We start from the raw sequence: 20,428 nt of genomic DNA, 5'->3' as shown, positions 1-20,428 counted from the left end.
TGGGCTATTAAAATTAAAAAATCTTGGGGCCAGGAGTGTGGCCTAGTGGTAGAGTGCTTGCCTAGCATGCATGAAGACCCGGGTTTGATATCTTGGTATCACTCACATAGAAAAGCTGGAAGTGGTACTGTGGCTCAAGTGGCAGAGTGCTAGCCTTGAGAAAGCCCAAGGAGAGTGCTCAGGCCCTGAATTCAAGTCCCAGGACAGGCAAAATAAGAAAAGAAAATCTGGAACCATTCACGGAAGTAGTTGAAAAGTCAGGTACCAAATTACAGGGCCCATTCATGTGTCATCCAGAATTAGGATTCCGCCAACTCTCTAGCTACCACACCACGGTTCCCCTCCACACAGCTCACGGCCTGGCTCCCCTCCACACAGCTCACAGCCTGGTTCCCCTCCACACAGCTCATGGCCTGGCTCCCCTCCACACGGCTCTTTATGGCCTTGGAGCCAGGCTCCTTCCCTCCACTTTTGAATAGGTGTATTTTGAAAGTCCCTGGTCAAACCACAGGGCAGATTTTGGTCCTGGCCTCTGACCAGGCCTCCTCATCAACTCCCAGAATGTGTGGCAGGGGCCAGCCCCGACGACTGAATGGCCACTCTGGAACCTTCTTCTCAAATGCTTTTTCAAACCGGTACTCCACATTCCACAAACAGTTCCCAGCGGGGGTTCTCGATCTGGAGGTAGGAAGTTCATACATACCCAAGTTCTCTCCTCCCCAGACATCCATCATCATGTCGTATTTTCCCAGTTCTTCAAAATAGAACTTATCCATTACAAATAACCCACCAGCAATCATTGGAGTTCTGAAGAAGTAGAGAGGAGAGGGAGAGGACCACGGTTAGAGTTGCCAGGACCCTCTGCAGAAGCAGGCCTGGTCTGCTACTATAAACTGACATGCATTCTCCATGCTGCCACCCTCAAATGCCTCCTCTGTTCCCTTCCTGGGGCCTCACAGTGACAGAGCTGGACCACGCTTTCCTTACAACCAGCTGATCACAGGGGCTGCGACACTGGGGGCATGGACACTGCCCTAGGCAAGAAACTAAGCCTTTCTATGACCCAGTTTCCTTACAGGTAATGAGGATTACAAAAAATAACATGCACTCCAGGCTCCTGACACCACTGAAAGCCTTATCTTGACATGGAACATGTTCTACGTCACCACCAAGCAGCAGAGTTACATGGTGAGCCTGGTACTCTGAGGAAAGGAAAGCCCTTCGTGTGTGACCTGGTGACAGGTCCTCACCTTGAGCTAAGTCCAGGAACAAGGTCAGGATGGGGAAACCCCACATGCCAAGGCATCTAGGGCCTGCAGGGGCCCAGAAAATGCCGACCAGAGACGAGGCTCTCCCCATGAGGCCCACCTCGTGCACACTGACCAGAGGCCTACGGCATGGACACCCATAGAGGCTAGCCAGAGACTGAGCTCTGCCCAAACTGCTACTTACTTTATGGGGGCAACAGGATTCCCCTGGCGAGCCCTCCTCTGCTCAGGTGTCATGTAATCCCATTTGAACACCAAGTTCCACTCAAAACCTGCCAGCCAGGAAGAAAGGCGTGCTGAGAAAACACTCACCTTTTGGTCTTGGTTCCCCTCTGCCTGACAGAAGTTTGACACATGTACAGAACACACAGAACCAAGTAAATGAGGAGGCTGCAGAGCGGGGCATGCATGCTGGTGTGCGCGGGGTGGGGGGCCCTGAAACCTTCCCCAGCCCCTCAAGGAAAGGGGGGCAGGCTTTCCCAGTGTCACAACATACGAGAACAAATGTGAAGTGAGGACAGGGATGTGAGGGACACCACTGCACAGATGAGGGGCTCAGGGAGAAAAGAGCAGCGGGACCGGCTGTGTGCCTCCACGGTGCCTGTGGATGGGCCGGTGGGGAGGGCCACTCACTGGCCGTTCCCTAGCTTACACACCCAGCTCCTTTATCAACGGTAATTCAGAGCAAGAGTGGAATGGAGAGTGAAAGGAAAACGGGTCAGCGGAAGCTGCGAAGCTGCACAATGAACTTTGATTTCTGGAAGTGGCACATCTCAGTTCCTCTGGCTGAGCCTGCGCTTTGCCCTGGATAGGGTTCCAGATGCTTTGAGGCCCGGCTCCCATGGCTGGGTAGTGCTCTTGCTACAAGGCATCCACACTCCCTGGAACCGACGCACCCCTCCCTGCCAAAGGTCCCCGGACATGCCAGCAGGCTGCCAGTGCTGGCAAAGCATGCCGTGGCTGTGGGCCTGACTCCAGACCCAGTGTCTCCTGGCCACCTGTTGCTTTGTGTCTCACTGCCTTCTAAGTCCTCTGAGCTTAGGAGTTTTTATTCAAGGGCTCTACCAGTGCTCAGCTCAAGATTTATCTGAGCATGCTGGATTCGGGGTTCCTCTGCTGTCACCCTCATGTGCTCACCGAGTGTCCCTGGACTGCTTAACTTTATGGTTCAACCTGAAGCTCTACATGGAGCAGGTCTCCAAGTGTCCTGCAGACAGAGGCTCAGTGAGGCTTGCAGGAGTAGGAGGACCAGGCAGTGGGGGCTCAAATAATAAGGGGAGCATAAGCCTGCTTCCCCTTCAACAGAAAGCCTGCCTCGAAAGTAATGCCTGCACAACAGCAGAACGGTGTCTTGTATTTTTAACGCCTGGGTGGAGTGTGTGCCTCAGGGTCTGGCCGCTCTACAGAGTCTCAGCTCTGCTGTACAGCCTACATGGTTCTGCCTGCGAGGGTCACAGGATGGGAGCTTCTCCGGCTGGGCTCCCCACTTCAGAGGGTCTCATCGGCAAGGTTGGTGCAGTGCCCTGGGTCTCATGCTCACAGCAGCAGTGAATTTGAAGACAAAAGGGTGGAGCCACGGCCAGCTCCCCTGGGGTCCTGCTGCAGGTGTGTGGAGCTATGGGCATAGAGAGAGAGCTCTGAGGTAGTGACAATTCTACTGCCACTACAACAACGGGACCCTGGCACTTGGGGGCCCAAGAAGGCCAGATGGACTGTCAGGAGATGGCAACTGATACCTACCGCCCTTGAGGTCAGCAGAGGCACCCACATACTGGAAGTTGTCCATGTTAATGACATCGATGATGGGAGATACCACCCGGGTCCTGTCCTGAGCATGGGCAGAGGAAGGGGGATATCATCACAACCCAGCAGAACAGCACCCTGCCCCTGAGGAGCGGGCTCCCACCCCCAACCCTCCTCTGGAGGCCCTGCATTGGGACGTGGCGACAGTGTGGTGTGTGACAGGAGACAGCAGGGCCTGGGGCTTTTGCCACTTGTCCCTTCAGCTAAAAGGATAAAGTTTGCAGTAGCCCTATATCAAGTTCAGAATCTCTACCTCAGACCACTTTTGTCCTGAGCTTGGCTGTGCTGAATGTCAGCTGCAGCAGACCGGGGAATGGACTCACTGCTAACAATCTGTCTTTCCTCGTGCACGAAGTGTGAGCAAGAGATGTGGGGTATCAATGCTGTCCTCACAGAAGGTGAACTGTGTGGAGTGAGGCCATTCTTCAGGCCACACTGCTATGTTCTGACAAGGGCTTGCAACGGACCTTTCCCCTCCCTGCTGTACAGACTGCAGCTCTGCCCTCAATGAAGCCAGTGAGAGGGTGTTCCTGAGCCACTTCAAGAGCCCTTGTTAGTATGAGAAAGGCTCATGAGAACAACTTGGCCACAGAGCCAGTGGCGATGATGTTCCTATACCACCTACACGCAGATGAGCAGGGATGTGCAAAGAACTTCCTGCCTGGTCAGCCTGGCCTTGGCACAGAAATCAGAGAATACCCTTTTCCCACAAGCCTGATGACTGAGCGGATAATCACAGCAGGCCCAGTCCTCAGCTGGGACCTTGCAGTCGACTTTAGCTGCAAGCAGGTAGACTGTGCCTTGACACTATGGCAGGATGGACCTGGCTCTGTTTTCCAGGAGACAGCCTGGAGAATGAGATACCATGGGCTGGGAAACAGGTCACATCCTTGTCACAGGGACATGTGCAAAAGGTGCTATGAGAGTCTCTGTGTAACACATAAGGAATCCTGCTCTTGCAGAGTCTCAGGCACCAACGTAAGGCTCTACCATGAGAGAGAAGACCTGCTATAGAGCTATAGCCAAGGAGCACCTAGTGTGGGGGCTGCGAAGATGATGTTCATAATCACAACTAGCTTCAGAGCATGCGTTTCTCATGACTCGCTGCCCATCAGCCATCTAGTGGTGATGCAGGCAGAGCTGTCTTGTTCCTTTTCCGCTTCCTTTCATTAACTTTGCTTTATTGCTCTCAATGAAACACTTTCACAGCAGGAAGGAAAGTGAGTCAATAAGATGAGCAAAAGGCAACAGACAAACCAGAGCCAGACGTAACATCAGTGATGATGCTTCTGAAGGGAGAAGGAGCCACGGAGAGTGTGGCGGCCCAAACCACCACCGAGAGCCCCAGTAGGTCAATATGGTCACCACAGCCTGCTCCTTCCCAGGCTGTGCCTGGCTGAGCAGCCAGCCTGTCCATACTGAGGGCAGGGGGCACGGTGGCCACCTTCCAGTCACCCGGCAGCTGGCACCCTAGATCCTCCACACTAGCCCTGTGCCTTCTGAGCGCCAGAGCTGACCGCCAGCAGCAGGTGGGGTGGCAGATACCCACCAACCATGGATCTCTGGAACGGCATCTGGAGTCTCTAGACCGGCCTGGGACACTGATGTGACGTCCCAGGAGTGGCACACCGCTGGAAATCCTTCAGCTGGCACAGGACTGCACATCGTTGGTCCTGTCCACCAGGACCTGCCACTGCTCCACGTCTGCCATGACCCGCTACGCCCCACCATGTCCCATCCGCCCTGCCCCGCTGGGCCCCAGCCTCACCCCTGCGGCCCCCTCCGCAGCCCCCCCGTCCGCCATGCACCCCAGCCTCACCTCCGCCACCCGCTCTAGCAGTGGCTCCAACCAGTGCTCGTTACACTCACAGTGGCTGTCCAGAAAGGTCAGCACTTTGGCTTGTGCGGCATCGGCACCCCGCACTCGTGATCGCATCAGGCCTGCGGGGGAGTTGGAACACATCGGGAAGCGTGCCTGGGTAAGAGCAGCCGGCCCACAGACATCTAGGCAGGCTCCGCCCAGGCTTTAGACCATGCCCAGGACCGCTGGGTTCTGAGAAAGGCCTCCTGGGTCTTGTCCTCCACACGTGGCCTGGACACCCCTTTCCTCTGGCCCAGCTACAGCTCCCTACTCCACTGGGAAGGAGAGGTCACCCCTCACCTCATCAGCTTTGGCAGCCATGGTAGCATGAATAAGCTGCAAACAGCTTTGTCTTCTCCGGCTTATTGCAAGCCACATCCACAGAAACCCGTCACCTGGGTTCCACAAAGGGTTAGTGACACTACTGGCTCAGTGTTACAACTGACACCCAAGCATTTATGATGTGTTAGGAACATGATTCTCACTGAGCATGGTTTTACCCCTGGGGGCTAGGGTCACGGGGGGAGCTCACTAGGAACACTGAGCCTTACACGGGGGAAGGAAATACCACTCACAACCAGTGAGGACAAGTGTGTGCAAGTTCCTCTTTTCGCGGTCACAACAGACTTTTCATGACTCTTAGGGAGCTGCTGTGAGAGCAAGAAAAAGATTTACAGTTTGCACTGAAACACAAAACCCTTGTTCTGAAATGATTACAAATGCAGAGCTGTATGTAAGGAAGGATTCTCTGAAGGGGATAGGAAAAAAGGGCAGAAAGGTGGGAAAGGGTTCAGCACTTGAAAACCAACAAGGGCAAGAAGTGAGACCCAAGTCGATAAGTGCCTCTAGGCCATTCAGAGTCACAGTGTCCTCCCAGAGTCACGGTGCCACAGCACTTCAATTTTGTTACCTAGGGCACCTCAAGGTATTGGAGGACAGGGCCGACATCAGCCAGGAAACTGCAAGAGCTGATCTACCTTCTATCACTTGGCCAACTCACAAGAAAATCATGGGTCAAGAGAGTGGAGTATTCACTGGCGTATCTCATTCAGTGGACACCACATGAGTCGTCTTGATAATGTGATTCTCAAGGATCACATTATGGAATAACAACCGTCTCAGCAATAAAGAATTCACCAAGGATGTACTGGGCCGAGCACAGTAGAAAGACAAGCACTATACAACTTGCAAATATGAAGTCATCAGCAGTATCATGGTTTGGAAATGAAGTGCCTTCCAAAAGTGTTAAGGTGTTAAGGCTTAGCTGGTGGGGCCAAGAGATCACTGGACCATGGCAACATTAACATCATCAGTGGATTAATCCATCGACTCTAATGATAAATCCCTGGACTTACAGTTTGATGGAATTATTAGGAGGTAGGAACTAAAAGGGGGGCCAGGCTGAAGGAGACCCATCACAGGGTGTCCCCAGGAAGGGCACATGTCCTCAGTCCCTGCCTGCCCCAGCTACCATGATACACCATGAGACCAATGTAATGGAAACTGACATGACAAGCCTCCTTTAAGTTGCGTTTCTCAGGTACTTCATCATAATGAAAAACAGCCACAGTCACGACTTAACTGTCCACTGTGCCAAAGATGAATAGTCCTTTAGAGAAAGAGAATGTGATCCGGTTTGTTTATCTACAGCATGCCCATGTCTGTCACATGACAACAATTCATAGACATCAGAAGAAACCTAAGTAGAGAAACTCAGTAGAATGTCACCCTGAGATGACTTATCAGATAAAAGATTTTAAAATGGTTATCAAAACTTTAAGAACTACAAGAAAATAATTATTTTAACAAGTGAACAGATGGAAGCCTCAGCAAAGAAGCAATGGGCTTCTTTTGAAATTTTAATGAAGTAGTCTTGACAGCAGAAATAACCAGTGAACTTAAGATGGATGCATAAAAACAGCTCTACCTGGTACGTGCAGAGGAAGCTGTGAACACACAGGGGAGAGTGACATGATAATGACCACATCATGATGGGAGAGGGGGCAGGTCTAGATACCAGATGGCATTTTTTAAAATGTCATAGGAAAAATGAATGGCCAACTCAGAATTCTAGTCAGGAAAAAAGAAAAAAACAATCAAACAAACAAACAAACAACAATAACAAAAAAACCCCAGATATTTCAGACAAACAAAAGCTAGTGAATTTCTGTGCTGCAGGGTGAATTCTGCAGCAGTCCATGGGGCAATAGCATGGGAAGGTTCCTGCCAAGAACACCTTCCTTCCTCAACTCCAGCTGGACTGCAAGTGCCAATGTAGGAAGAAGCACATCTGCCTGGTGTGCCAAGGACACCACGGAGCTGTGGCTTCCAGGGTCTGAAAGGAGTAGAGCCTGCACCTGGCCTCAGCTCCCTAACTGCCTGGTGCCTGGCTGTGAATAATGACATGGGGTGAAGCTTTCAGGTCCCTCACAAGGCACATCCCCTGGGAGTCTCCCCTGGAGAGGACACGGGCTTGAAAGAGCCTGTTGGCTGCTTGCTCAAGGCTGGCACTTGGGGAGGAGTTTGGTACAATGACTGTTCTCTGCTGTTCAACTTGAGCCTGTTATTTTATCAGCTGACTAGAGCAAGCAGTCACCAAGCTTCTCATGGATAAACCTTTGTTCTTCCTAGAAACTGCTGTCAAAAGACTGATGGGATTTCCTAGGTTGTGAATAAAAGAAGAGCCAATTTTCTAAATATATTAATAGACACGTGGCTTGAACATTCACCGTAGTATGCAAACAATTTGAACTACTTAAGTTTTTACGGTTCTTTGTGTCTTCTAGGCTGGACAGACAAGACGACTAACTGCTCTTTCAGTTAAGCAGTTCCTCATGACACCCCTGGATCAGAAGAAGGCATGTGTCAAGTGAAGTTCTCTGAAGAAGCTATGCCTGTGCTGAAAATCCTACATACCGACTGCCCGCCTCGCACGTCATGCTTATGGAGAGGTGACACTGAAGATCTAAAACCAGCTATCTTAGACCACTTTTAGTCCCTTTAACACCCTTACCACAAGCTTCTGTGACCTAACATTTACATGGAATGTATTGTGAACCTTGGCAGAATACCAGCTTCTACCAGCTCTAAAGCTAAGAATGTCAGAGCATCTGAAGCCAAGAGAAGACATCTCCCACCCTGTGGCGTTCAGGCATGCATGTTCTAGCAAATGTCTTTATAAATGCAGTCATTTGCTGCTGTCTTTTGCTCTATGAGCATCAAAGGTCAGGTCAACTCCTCCACGGTGGAACATGACATTCTGGGTAACATAAATCCATGTCCTGGGCCAGGGTTGTTCCTGTTTGTCTCAGAGGTCCTGCTGTCTTGCTGTGTCCTTACCTTCTCGACGATCGTTTCGAAGGACCCGAACTTTCTCGATTTTCCCCAGGAGAGCACCATCCTCAGCTAGGAAGAGAAAGGATTGCTGGGTTTCACAGGTCTCCATGTTATGACAGAGTATTCCCATCATCCACGAGCCGACCCTCCCTCTGGGGATTCAGATCTCTCACACACACACACACACACACACACACACACACACACACACACACACACACCTACCTGCCGCCTTGCTCTGACATTTGGCCTGTCCACTGCTTGGTGCTGCCCTCACCCCCACCCCACGCACAGGTGGGTAAGTCCCAGTACTCACGGTCACTGCTGTAGTCATCCACCAGGATTATTTCTCGTATGAGATGGGGTGGACTTCTCTTAAGCACACTGGGAAAAGACAGAAGAACAAAGGCTATGGGCCCTGGGAAGGTGGGGCTTGGGGTAGCCACAGGCCTGGTGCCAAGAGCTCGAGTGACCTGGATGGCAGCCCCCAGAAAACACACTGGTCTGACAATACTTGGGACCCTCCTGGTATCTGGTGTCCCAGGCAGATGATGTCTCCCATGGGCTGTCACAGATAGAGTCTGCTGGTCTCACCTGACCACTGTCCTCAGCAAGGCTGACCTGGCTTCATTGTGAAATGTGATCACCACACTGGTGGCCGGCAGATCCACTCGCCACTGCTTCCGCTGGCACCTAAGAGAAAGAAAGGCCATTCTACAAATGATGGGAGCAGCTGTCCACGGCTCATCCCCCCAGGGACAAGCAGATCAGGCTGCCAGGACGGACAGGCTGGAAGCCACCCGCCTGCTCTGAGACCAAGCTCCAAGGACCACACGGAGACGGCAAACACAACCAGAGTCATGCTTAAGAGACAAGAGATTTTGGCAAACAGCACCAAACTGAGAACATCTTTCTTACATGTAAAACAAAAATGTATGTTTTAAAACAGTGGAATCATTTCTACTTGCACAGAGACACACCTCCAATAATGCCTCATCACACCCAAGGCAAAAACGGCTAGAGATCAGGCTGGCCACCGTTCATCTTTTCTACCTTCTCCTGTGTGCAACAGGCTTGGTGCTGGCTGGACTGGCAGCCTGGTGAACATGCTGACTGCTCTTCCCTCATCCCAAGGGCAGAGCTGCACCTCTCTAACTACCAGGTCTCTCAGAACCTGAGTGCCATGGGCAGTGACCAGAGGGAAACAAGCCGGCATGCTCCCTCCCTTGTTTAACACAAGTCCATAGCACTGGGCAGTGTCACCCTCAGGTTTACTCTGTATGGAGAGACACACAGCTGGGAGAGCACTGAAAACTAATTTTTAAGTTAGGACTCTTACAGCTCTAGATTGAAGACATCACATGGTTCAAATAATCAGCAAGGTAGGAACCAATAGAAGGTGCCCTTCTGGGCAGATATGAGTTTTCAGAGATGCCAATACAGCGCAGAATCCTAGAATCTGGCTGACTGGAGAGATGACTGTACAGCAAGCTGCCCCAGATCCTGAGACCCCAGCCTCCTGACTGACGTAAGAAATGACCCTCAAAGCCAGGAGACTAAGGTCCCCACGAAGAGCAGCAGGGTCCTGACAAGACCAGAGGAAATTGTCAGCTGTGGCTGAGGGCAGCAAGTTACTAAAGTACACTATTGACACCAGTATGGGGAGGTAAACAGAGTCTGAACAGTCCAGAACGGTGCTAGAGCAGCGACCTGAGGCTTCCCAAGGAGGCGGGCACTCCTCACCTGTTGATACTGTGTGGGCAGCGTGGCACAGCACCTTCCGTAAGACCGAGGCTGAAGAACCCTTGGTTTAATCCCTAGCACTTACTGCACTTTTCCCAGCCTGACTCATCTACTCCCGGATTAAAGACAGCATTTGCCTTGAATGGGAATTCAGTGGGGAAAGATGATGGAAAACCAAAACCGTCTTTGCTACACAGCCACACAGTCACTGAGGAGGGGACAGTGAACAGCTGCTGGACAGTGACCAATGAGGCCACTCTAAGAGTGAGAGGGTAGGCACATTTCCCCTCAGGACCTAGAAGATGACCCGGAAAAGCAGATTTCGAACATGAGCAAGAATTAACAATGCAATTACAAAGTAATTAGGCTGGCATCACATTTTCCTTTATGTGAGTTACTGCAGCAACCTTACTGCAATTAATTATGAGGAAACAGTATCAGTCACTGCCATTTTGGGAGAAATGCATTCTGCAATTAATATTCAATCTCATTATAGTAAAGCCTTTACTGACAAGAAGACAGATAAGTAGCTTGTGGACTGTTGAATTAAGGAAGCAAGAACCTGCAGGGCATCAACTATAAACAAATTACCAAATAATGTCACTCCCTGAACTCAATCTGTAATTCTATGGCAATAAGGACCTGCACGTTGGGAGACGCCTGACCTCTGCAGTCAGGTGCCACTGAACCAGAGCTCAGTGAGCAGGCCTGTGCTAAGCAACGCCTTAACAGTGTACACAGCCCAATGAGAGCTCAATAAATAGACACAGGGTGGCATTTTTCATCCTTAAATTACAGTAAACAGACCCAATTCAATGGAGCCTTCTTGCCTTTCCCTCTTCTCCCCAGGAAGTCTGTCTTCCATGAGTATCTGGAAGACTCACGGAGCTCTGGGAATATTTTCCAGAATTGAACGATTTGCTAATTTCAGCCCATTTATGAAAATCCCTTTACATAATCTCAAAGCACTGAGATTTTCTAAGATTTGGTAATCATGAATGCCAGAGGGGTGCCATGCCGAAGGCAGAGGAATAACAAGTAAAAGCTGAAGCATATTGTGGACGTATGCTGTACCTGAGAAATTCAGATAAACCTTACACTGGTCCAAGAAGGTAGGATAGGAAAACTTCAAGGAAAAGGAAAGAGTTTTATTTCTGCCAAGCAGTTCTACCTGAACCAGGGCAGCAGGGAGGAGCCAGGGGACAGCAGCTCACAGGAGCTGGCAACTGAGGACGGAGGGAACACAGTCCAGCAGAGGTTTCGGCAGGGCAGCTTTTGTGTCGACAGTGTTCTTCTCCAGAGGACTGCTGGAGGGAGGCGGTGCACAGAGCCAGGGGTCCTAGGCACCAGCTCACTGGAGGCTCCAGAGTTCTGCTGCCACAGTGGTCACTGTGGGAGACTTCAAAACCCAGACGCATTAACAATTAAAAACAAAAATTCTTCTTTAGGTATCCTAATTTTGAGTGTACAGGATACCAGCAGCCAGCTTCAGCTGGCTAGGATTGGACATGGGCCAACTAAACATGATGTGTCCAGCTGTCAGGGTGGGGACAACGTGTCAGTGAAGGTGGTCAAGTACAGGCTCTTCACAATGTGGTTAAGAGGCAGGATGGGGGCCAGGAGTTTGGCCTAGTGGTTAAAGTGCTTGCCTAGCATGAACGAAGACCCGGGTTCGATTCCTCGGTACCACATACATAGAAAAAAGCCAGAAGTGGTGCTGAGGCTCAAGTGGTAGAGCTCTAGCCTTGAGAAAGTCCAAGGACAGTGCTCAGGCCCTGAGATCAAGCCCAGGACTGGAAAAAAAAAAAAAAAAAAAAAAAAAAAGAGGCAGGACGGGGAGGGTGAGACAAACTCTTCAGGTACCACACCTAGCATGAGGCTCCCCTGACATGGCGCTCTTCCTACCCAGGACAATGCTCCTGGTCTCTGAAAAAGGCCCTCTGGGTAACAACTGTGCACTCTGAGACAGCTCATAGCACTCTGATGATCCTGTGTGAGGACCAGAGAAATACACAGGTATGAAAAGGGCACAGAATATAGAACACACCTCAGTATGGCATGAGCACAGGTCTGACTCACACCTGGCAGCTGGCTGTGAGGATGGGGCTGTCATCCTGATGTGGAGATGGGAGTGGACAGCTCTCTGGAAATCTAGAGGTAGAAAGAGCTCAGGGAAGGTAAAGACAGGCATAGGAGAGGCACACACTGGGGGATGCAGGGAGAGAGAGAGAGAAGAGGAGAGGGTGGGGGGGAGGGGAGGGGGAGAGGGCGGGAGGGAGAGAGTGACGCTATCCACACGCCTGTCAGTACAAACACCTGAAAGAAGCCCAGAGCAGCCATATCCATTGCGAGACGACTGCTTTGTCAGCTGTATGTATGGGAAAATCTCCACGTCTGTGACAGATCTTTTACTTTTGTTTATGCTACATGTTTATCATATTTGAAAAATTTTAATTTCCAATTCTGGCCCTAGGGTAATGCTTATGAACAGCTTTCCTAAGCTAAGAATATTAAAATACAGATAGCTTTCCAAATGTTTTAAACTTTTACAAATGCCCCCTGCCTGCATTTGTTCTTACGAATGGCATATGTCTTCTGTGTTTTTCTTTGTGGACAACCCACTGTCCCATTGTCATGATGGGACTTCCACTGCTGATGGGTGATTACTCAGGAGTTAACGTAAGCACGAGCTGACTGTCTTCTTCACAAACTTGACCCTGGCCTCCCACTGTCCCCGTAGCTGCTACAGCCGTGCAGGAAGCCTGTCTGATGGGCCTGCTGCCTGGCTACACACTGCCCCTCCAGGCTGTACAATTGTTTTCTCTTATGAATCTGAGGACCAGCACTTTTAAGTTCCAGAGAGAGGTTAATCTAAAGAGGACTAATCTTACTACTTTAAAAAAATGGCCTCTGATTATTACTACCTATAAAGCCTCATGTATTTATTGGTCCTTGGCACCTAGAGTACTCTGCAGGCTGCAGCGAGATCTATGTTTTTCCTCCATGCTGTTGCTGCTTCTGGTTTGTACAGGACCCTACTAGGACCCCATCTGCAGGGACTCAGTCCTGTACAATGGGATCCAGTCCCACAGGGAGTCCACTGGGACCCCAAAGAGCCCTGACTAGTCTTGGCAGTCAGTTTGCAAGATCTCATAAACTTATCTCTCGTCAAATCCTCTACCTTTGCATCTTTTCTGTCTTACGCTGCTTGTCACAGAACACACAGGTTATGGCTCATGATGCAAAGCAAAACTGAGGACATGGAGGGATACTCAGGGCCCCGCCAGACTTCCACACTGAGCTGTGTCTGCATGGGTCTTCACAGGTCCTCTCAAGGTGTTAGGGAAATACATTTGTTTCAATGATCACTTAACTTTTTTCCGTTTAGTTGATGAGGTGTGATACTAGTAAACTTTCTGATATTCATTCCTATATTTCTAAGTTCTTTTTGGACATACTTTTTTTTTAACAAAAATAAAAAGAAGAGTGCTATATTAGATTTGACAGCATATGATTTAGATTTCTGAACATCTAATCCTGAATGTGACTGGTCTTGCGTTTCCAGCTTCACAGTGAGATACTACTTAAGGAACAGTAGCTGTTCTATAAAACAGTCCTCGCCCTGGGAGGGAAATGGGGATCAGGACATGAGAAAGGGTTTCAATGTGAAGTAATGCACCCTCTCTCTGATGAATATAGTGTAACCCTTCTATTAATTACAATAAAACATATATGGAAAAAAAAAAAAACAGTCCTCACCCTCTGCAAAGCCATTTGAGCCTTGGAAAATAAAACGTTTGGATTGCCGAAATTTTCTTTTGATGGTATTTTTTTTTTAGTGATTTTTGGTACTCGCATTTTCCTATAAAATTACTCATTCCATTTAAGTTTCCGATTTATTTGCATAAGACTATTTGAAATGCTTTATAATCCTCGTTATGTTTGCCTTTTCATTTCTCGTGTTAATCTTTTTTCCACTAATTGTGTTCACTGGTGTCCTCAGAGAACACTTTTTTAAAGTGGGAGTTTCCATCACCCTCTCTGCTCCATCGTGCTAGGCACCGGTTCTTCTCTTACAATTATCAAGCCCTTCTTTCCTGTTAGAGGACCCAAGTGGGTCTATGTAAGGATGAGGTGACTGTGGGTCCAGACAGAGGCCACAGCAGGGCAGGGGCAGTGACTGGAAAGGCGAGGGGAGACTCCTGCTGCCATCTCATGCTGAGGGGCTCTCCTATGGCTAAGCAAAGAAAGACAGAGCCCCCACAGTCACTCAATGGCTCAACCTCCGCCTCCTCTACACTTGCCCTGAACCAGGCCATATGCTCAGGGGCCAAAGGTCTTAATAATTTTAAAAGAATCTTAAAATAAGTTCTATTGCTTTTGTATGGAGAAGTGAGGGTGAGGTGCTGCTGACATGGGAAGCACGTAGGCTCTAAGCTGCATATTCCCTGTCCCACTGAAGGCATGCCAGCATTTCTTTCTCAGAGGAAGGAAGGAAGGAGAGAGAGAGAGGGAGGGATGAAGAAGGGGGGGGAAAGGAAATAAGGATGGAAGGAGAGAGAGGGGGCAGAGGGGAGGAAAGGAAAAAAAGGAAAGGAAGGAGAGAGAGCGGGAGAGAGAAGAAGGGGGAAGAAAAGGAGGGAGGAAGAAAGGAGGGGAGGAAAGAGGAAGGGTCTGTATGACGGCATCCCCACAGGAGGTTATAGCACCCTCTGTCTCTGCTTGCAGACAAGGCTCCTGCGAGGCTGCAGCTGATTGCTGGTCATGAACTCGGCATAACACCCTTGAGGACTCCAGCAGGCTTCAGGTACGAGTGGCTGCTTGAGAGTCACGGACTTCTGGCCATCACAAAACTTGGACCGTTTATAAAGAGAATCAGACTCACCCACGAAGCAGGCGACTGACTCCTGCAGCCGCTGGCGTTCTGAAAAGTGGGGCTGGATGAGGCCTGGAAACCTGATCTCCATGCTCACACGGGCGATCTTGATTCACTTGAATCAACACTGGCTGCTGGCCACCGCAGTGCTTTACAAGCTTTGGAACCCCCCACAAAGCGAATCATGCTGAGCAGCACCCAGGCCACAGGAACTTGGGTGCCCAACCTGTGCTTCCCACTCTCGTCCAACCTCCTGACCCAGCATCCATTAACACGGATCAGCTTGCCAGCATTAGAGACCTCCTTACCAGTCATGGAAGGACTGCTTCAGTTAAAATCTAAAATAGCTCTAGGTTTACCTGACCTTTGCAAATGAAGTTTAAGACACAAATATTCCTTTACAATTTAATTTTTCTTTTCCTTTCTGGCTACTGGGGTTTGAACTCAGGGCTGTATGCTTCCTAGGTAGGCATTCTACTACTTGAGAGACACCTCTAATCCTTTTTGCTTTGGTTAATTTTGAGATCTTACTTTTACAGGCACCATCCTGGATCTCAAGTCTTCCTATTTCACGCTTTCTACAACAGCTAGGCTAGCAAACATACACCACCACGCCCATGGTTTTCTGCTGGGATGAGAACTTGCAAACTTTTTTGCCTAGACTGGTCTGAAACCATGATCCACCTGATCTCCACATTCAAAGAACTTAGGGTTTCAGGCAACAGCCACCAGTTTCTGATCTAATTCTTTGTTCCTCTTTTCTTTTCTTTCCTTCCTTCTTTTTTCTCTCTCTCCTCTTCTCCTCTCTCTCTTCCTATTATTCTGTGGGTACTAGGGCTTGAACTCAGGGCCTAGGCACTCAAGACTAATGCTCTCCACGCGGGCCACAGTACCACATCCTGCTTTTTCTGAGTCGTCTACTGGTGCTAAGAGTCTCGAGGACTTTTCTGCCCAGGCCAGCTGCAATCCTTAGATCCCACCTTCTGTAGTACTTGGTCTTGCTCTCAGGGTATTATCTCAGGCCGTTGCTCTACCACGTACCTAGTCCTTTTGCTGTTGGTTTTCACTTAGGGTTTCATAGGTGTGGCAAGTATGTACCACAACACCTGACTTTTTCTTTCTTTTTTTTTTTTTTGCCAGCTCTGGGCTTGAGCTCAGGGCCTGAGCACTGTCCTTGGACTTTCTCAAGGCTCTACCACTTGAGCCTCAGCACCACTTCTGGCTTTTTTCTATGTATGTGGAAGTGAGGAATTGAACCCAGGTCTTTGTGCATGCTAAGCAAGCACTTTAACCAGTAGGCCACACTCCCGGCCCAGCTGGCTTGATTTTGATATAGGGTCTAACATTTTTCCAAGTTGACCTTGAACCACGATTTCCTATCTCTGACTCCCAAGTAGCTGAGATTACAGTGTAGTAGACCATATTAGGCTCAATGTTTCTTAAGCATCTAAAGAGACTTGCACCTTTGTTCTAAAATTCCTTCATGAAACCAAAGCCTTGTGAAAGAAGAAAGATGTGAAGGAGACAGCAGGCAGGCTACAGACAGGTGTTTCATAGATCTTCAAACTAAACCTAAGAGTAGCCACCAAACCCAGTCATATATTAAGAATAAATTTTGGTACATTATCAGAACCAAATAATATACGCTCATTGCAAGTTATATCTTCTTTCAAGCCAGTGAGCAGATATGATAAAATATTCATCCCAATGCTGTTGACATTTAAAAAAAGGACATCCAGGTCCATTACCAGACAAGTAGCTACATAAACCTGAGCTGGAATGTAAAGGCTATTAAGAATGAAAGCCCTGGGCCAGGAGTTTGGCCTAGTGGTAGAGTGCTTGCCTAGCATGCACAAAGACCCGGGTTCGATTCCTCAGTACCACATACGTAGCAAAAAGCCAGAAGTGGTGCTGAGGCTCAAGTGGTAGAGCTCTAGCCTTGAGAAAGTCCAAGGACAGTGCTCAGGCCCTGAGCCCAAGCCCAGGACTGGAGAGGAAAAAAAAAAGAAAGAAAGAAAGCCTTATCAGCAACCTAGGGTATTTCCTGGATGGTACACAGCTGGCTGTGTAAACTTCCTGCATCTAACAACTGGAGGATGGACAAGCCAGGAAGGGTGAGCTCCTTCCTTTATTGTTTACAACAAAGGTATCATGGGGCTTGAACTCAAGGTCTGGTCTGGGCACTGTCCCTGCGCTCCTTCACTCAGGGCTAACACTCTACTACTCTGAGCTACAGCTCTACTTTTGGTTTTTGAGTGGTAAGTCAGAGATGTGAGTCTCACGGGGACTTTTCTGCCCAGGCTGGCTTTGCATCATGATCTTCAGATCTCAGCCTCCTGAGTGGCTAGGATTACAAACATTAGACACCAACCCAGCATGTACCTATTTTTTTAAAGCTACTTTCAAAAGAAAAGTGTAAGAAACCACGTGTAATAAAGAGGCTGTAGGAGGTTGTGACACAGGTTAGCCAGTGGTCCACATGGAACACTGGTGTTCAGGAGCTGGCTGCCATCTGTCTTGGTAAGGTCTGGCTACCATCTCACCTCCTTTCCTGGGGGTGGCCCTGCTCAGGTGCAGACACAAGCTAGCACTACCAAGCTCTGGCCTCTAGGGGGCACCCTGTACACAAAGGGAATAGTTGCTGTCCTCAGCAAGAATGCTCTAGATCTGCAGAGTAGGTGGTGACAGAGAGGGCCAGAGGCGATCAAAGAGGCCAATAGACCTCAAGGTGACTTCAGAACCACAGGCCTTGCAGAAGCCAAACTGCAGACTCCTGAGAAATTCATCACCTTTAAAAACTCACTTGGGGTAATCTACAATAACAATATTATCTTTAAAAAGTAAGCCTGGTGGAAAGCTAGGTTTCACGTGTTGTGACAAAATCTGATGATTGAATCTGTGTGGCAGTTAACTCCAGGTGAACTATGCCTGTGTGCTTATTTATCCTACTTGGTGTGAATGTGAATATTGCCACACGAGTATTAGTGCGTCAGAGCACATACAAATCCCTTTCCTTGGGATTAAAAATATTACGTACTGTGATTTCACCATATATCTATCTGGATTTTAAAGAAAATCTGAATCCCCTCGAGGCTGAGTAAGGAATCAGAGATGTGTTCAGTCTGTGTGGGGCTAGTGGGGGTGGTTCCTGAAGAAGCGAGATAAGCTGGGTCTTCAGTGTCAGGGTCTCCACTGAGAAGACCTGGGGGTTGTCCTGTATAAAGATGTGTGTGTCTGCAGAATGTGGTCTCTCTGGCAGAGCACACAGGCATCAGAAGCCTGAGGAGGTTAAGTAGGCAGGGCCACTACTGTGCAATCTTTGTGTGAACAGCGGGAGGTGCCATTGTCCTTGCCACAGTTTACTCTAGGAAGAGGTCCTCCTGCCTCTGCTATCTTCTGCTCTTCTTTGGACTGCAGTATCTAGGTACCATCCTGGCAAGAGAAATCAAGTACTTTCTAGGCAGTAAACCCACTGGCTTAGCTTTTGTGAGCTTCTAGAACTGAGGAATGCCTTCTACTCTCAGAAGGCATTACTGAGGCTGGGGCATCTTGTGACAGCAGCAGACAGGGTGTTGTCAGTACCCCTCACAATGCAGCTCCTCTCCTGGGGCCATGGCTGGCAGCTCACACTGCATTCCCCACATGCATCCCCCTTGCATGCCTCTCCTGCCCATATTTTCATGACCTTCCCTGAGAGCAGTAAATGGCAGAGTCCTTAACAAAATCTACACCACCCAGTTTCAGTGTCCACCACTTGTTCAGGGGAAAATTGATAGAGTTTAGACTCCATGTGAAACACTCAGGTGCCTTCCTGCTTTCAGTGACAGTAGGTAAGGTTTCTTCCTTTGACTAACAGTGGGTTTTGGATGAATACAAAGGCCCTGCTTAAAGGCACTAGAGACATCTGGGAAGAGAGAAGCACCAGGACAAGGCCAGCACTTGTCCTCTTCTCCCAGAACCTCACATGTAAAAGCCAAGAGGCTGATCACATGGTGTCCTCTAGACTCAAAGCCAAGCTAGACTTCAAGACCTTCCACTGCCACTGCCTAAGGAGGCCAGAACCCAAGTCAGCGATTACACAGAAAATGGTGTTCAGATGAATTCTCCAGGCATCCAATCTCGAAGGGCCATTTCCTATCAGCAAAAGAAAACTTTAATATTTTTATCTGCCTGCAATTTTTAAAGCCCCTTTGTAGTATAAAAACACCAATTACAGCCTTTAATTATCTGTTCATACACAACGAAATACTGAAAGTAAGAACTCAGATTTAAAACAGATTATCTAGATTATTGGGGGGAGGGGTTTGTGAATAGGAAGTAGGCCTCAAGAAACATATGCACACTGTTACCCAGGGAATAAAAATAAAGTACAGACAACACAAGAAGACAGAGGACATGTAGAAAGATGTAAGAAGAAGTAGTATAGTATCCCATAGGGATAGGAGAGAGGAAAAGGAACTCGGGAACACAAAAGAAAAGCTACAGGCTCCCAACTCTTACAAACTCTACATAGGTTCAATTCAGAAAAAAACAACACCTAGGTACATTATAGTACAACTGCTGAAAAATAGAAACAAAGAGAAATGTCTTAAGAAGTAACCAAAACGAATAACAAAGACCAGGACAGCTGGACAGTAGCCATTTCACCTGGAACAACAGGAGTCGGAGACCACTGAAGGGGCAGTGGTTACGAACATTCCAGGTGCCTTGACATTCACCCTGAGACATGAAGTCGACTTTCGCATCTCTGTCATGGGACAAGAGGGGCCTTCAAGCGCAGGTGTGGGGGACAGGGCAGTGGAGACCCCTACACCCAGGACCACCAGGAAAGCTGTACCTGGGAGGAGTGCAGTCTGCCACACACTACCAGTGTGCAACCAGTGGTTCTGCAAAGCAGCTCTGCAAGGGGGAAGACCCTCTAGGGTAGCGCCTCACTTCTCAGTGAACATGAACGAGGGATCAAGAACTCTAGTGCGATGAAGGTACAAAGCAGGATACCAACCACAAAATCCACCACGTTCCCACTGTGGTGCTATGTGTGGAGGGAAAGTGAGGGCTGTATCATCACTCAGTAAGAGGTAATAAAACCTTCACAGAGCCTGCAGAGGTGCTGAGCTGAGAATGGCAGGCTCCAGTGCCACCCAGCTTCAGGTATCAGCAGTTCATAAGCTAGACCCTTTCCTTTAGTACCAACATAGCAGGACACAAACTGAATCCTTTCCCAACACAGTAGGATACAAACCACACCCTTTCCTTCAGTACCAACACAGCAGGAAACAAACCACACCCTTTCCTTCAGTACCAACACAACAGGATGCAAGAGGAAGGCAGTGTCCTGGGTCTCTCCTGTGCTACCTTTCTGCTGGATTTAACCCTGATTTTACTAGGTCCTTAGCTTCCTTTCTTTAGTTTCCAAACATTTTCATCACACACAGTTCCAATAAGTAGGACTTTAGATTTTTCTTCCTCTCAAGATTGTGAACAGGAAATTCTCTATTTTTTGTAAATCAGTCCCCCCACCTCACCCCGCCAGCAAACCTA

General features: G+C 48.9%; 1 protein-coding gene across 2 annotated transcripts in view; it reads right to left on the bottom strand.

Moving 5' to 3' along the window:
* Galnt2 (polypeptide N-acetylgalactosaminyltransferase 2) overlaps positions 1–20,428 on the bottom strand; it is an 80,967-nt gene that overhangs the window by 11,452 nt on the left and 49,087 nt on the right. For both annotated transcript variants that reach the window (XM_090318714.1, XM_090318715.1), the window contains exons 4-10: positions 8,863–8,961; positions 8,585–8,652; positions 8,272–8,337; positions 4,891–5,012; positions 3,009–3,096; positions 1,453–1,540; positions 704–807 (exon numbers count right to left, since the gene is read on the bottom strand). In XM_090318714.1, coding sequence (XP_090174840.1) covers positions 704–807; positions 1,453–1,540; positions 3,009–3,096; positions 4,891–5,012; positions 8,272–8,337; positions 8,585–8,652; positions 8,863–8,961 — 635 coding nt within the window. The remainder of the gene's footprint in view (positions 1–703; positions 808–1,452; positions 1,541–3,008; positions 3,097–4,890; positions 5,013–8,271; positions 8,338–8,584; positions 8,653–8,862; positions 8,962–20,428) is intronic.

Source organism: Megascapheus bottae, chromosome 26 (genome assembly GCF_031878675.1).
Source record: "Megascapheus bottae isolate mThoBot1 chromosome 26, mThoBot2.hap1, whole genome shotgun sequence".
In the NCBI taxonomy this organism is placed as follows: domain Eukaryota; kingdom Metazoa; phylum Chordata; class Mammalia; order Rodentia; family Geomyidae; genus Megascapheus; species Megascapheus bottae.
The sequence above is the reverse complement of the archived record's forward strand: the minus strand, read 5'-3'. Positions and strand labels throughout refer to the sequence as shown.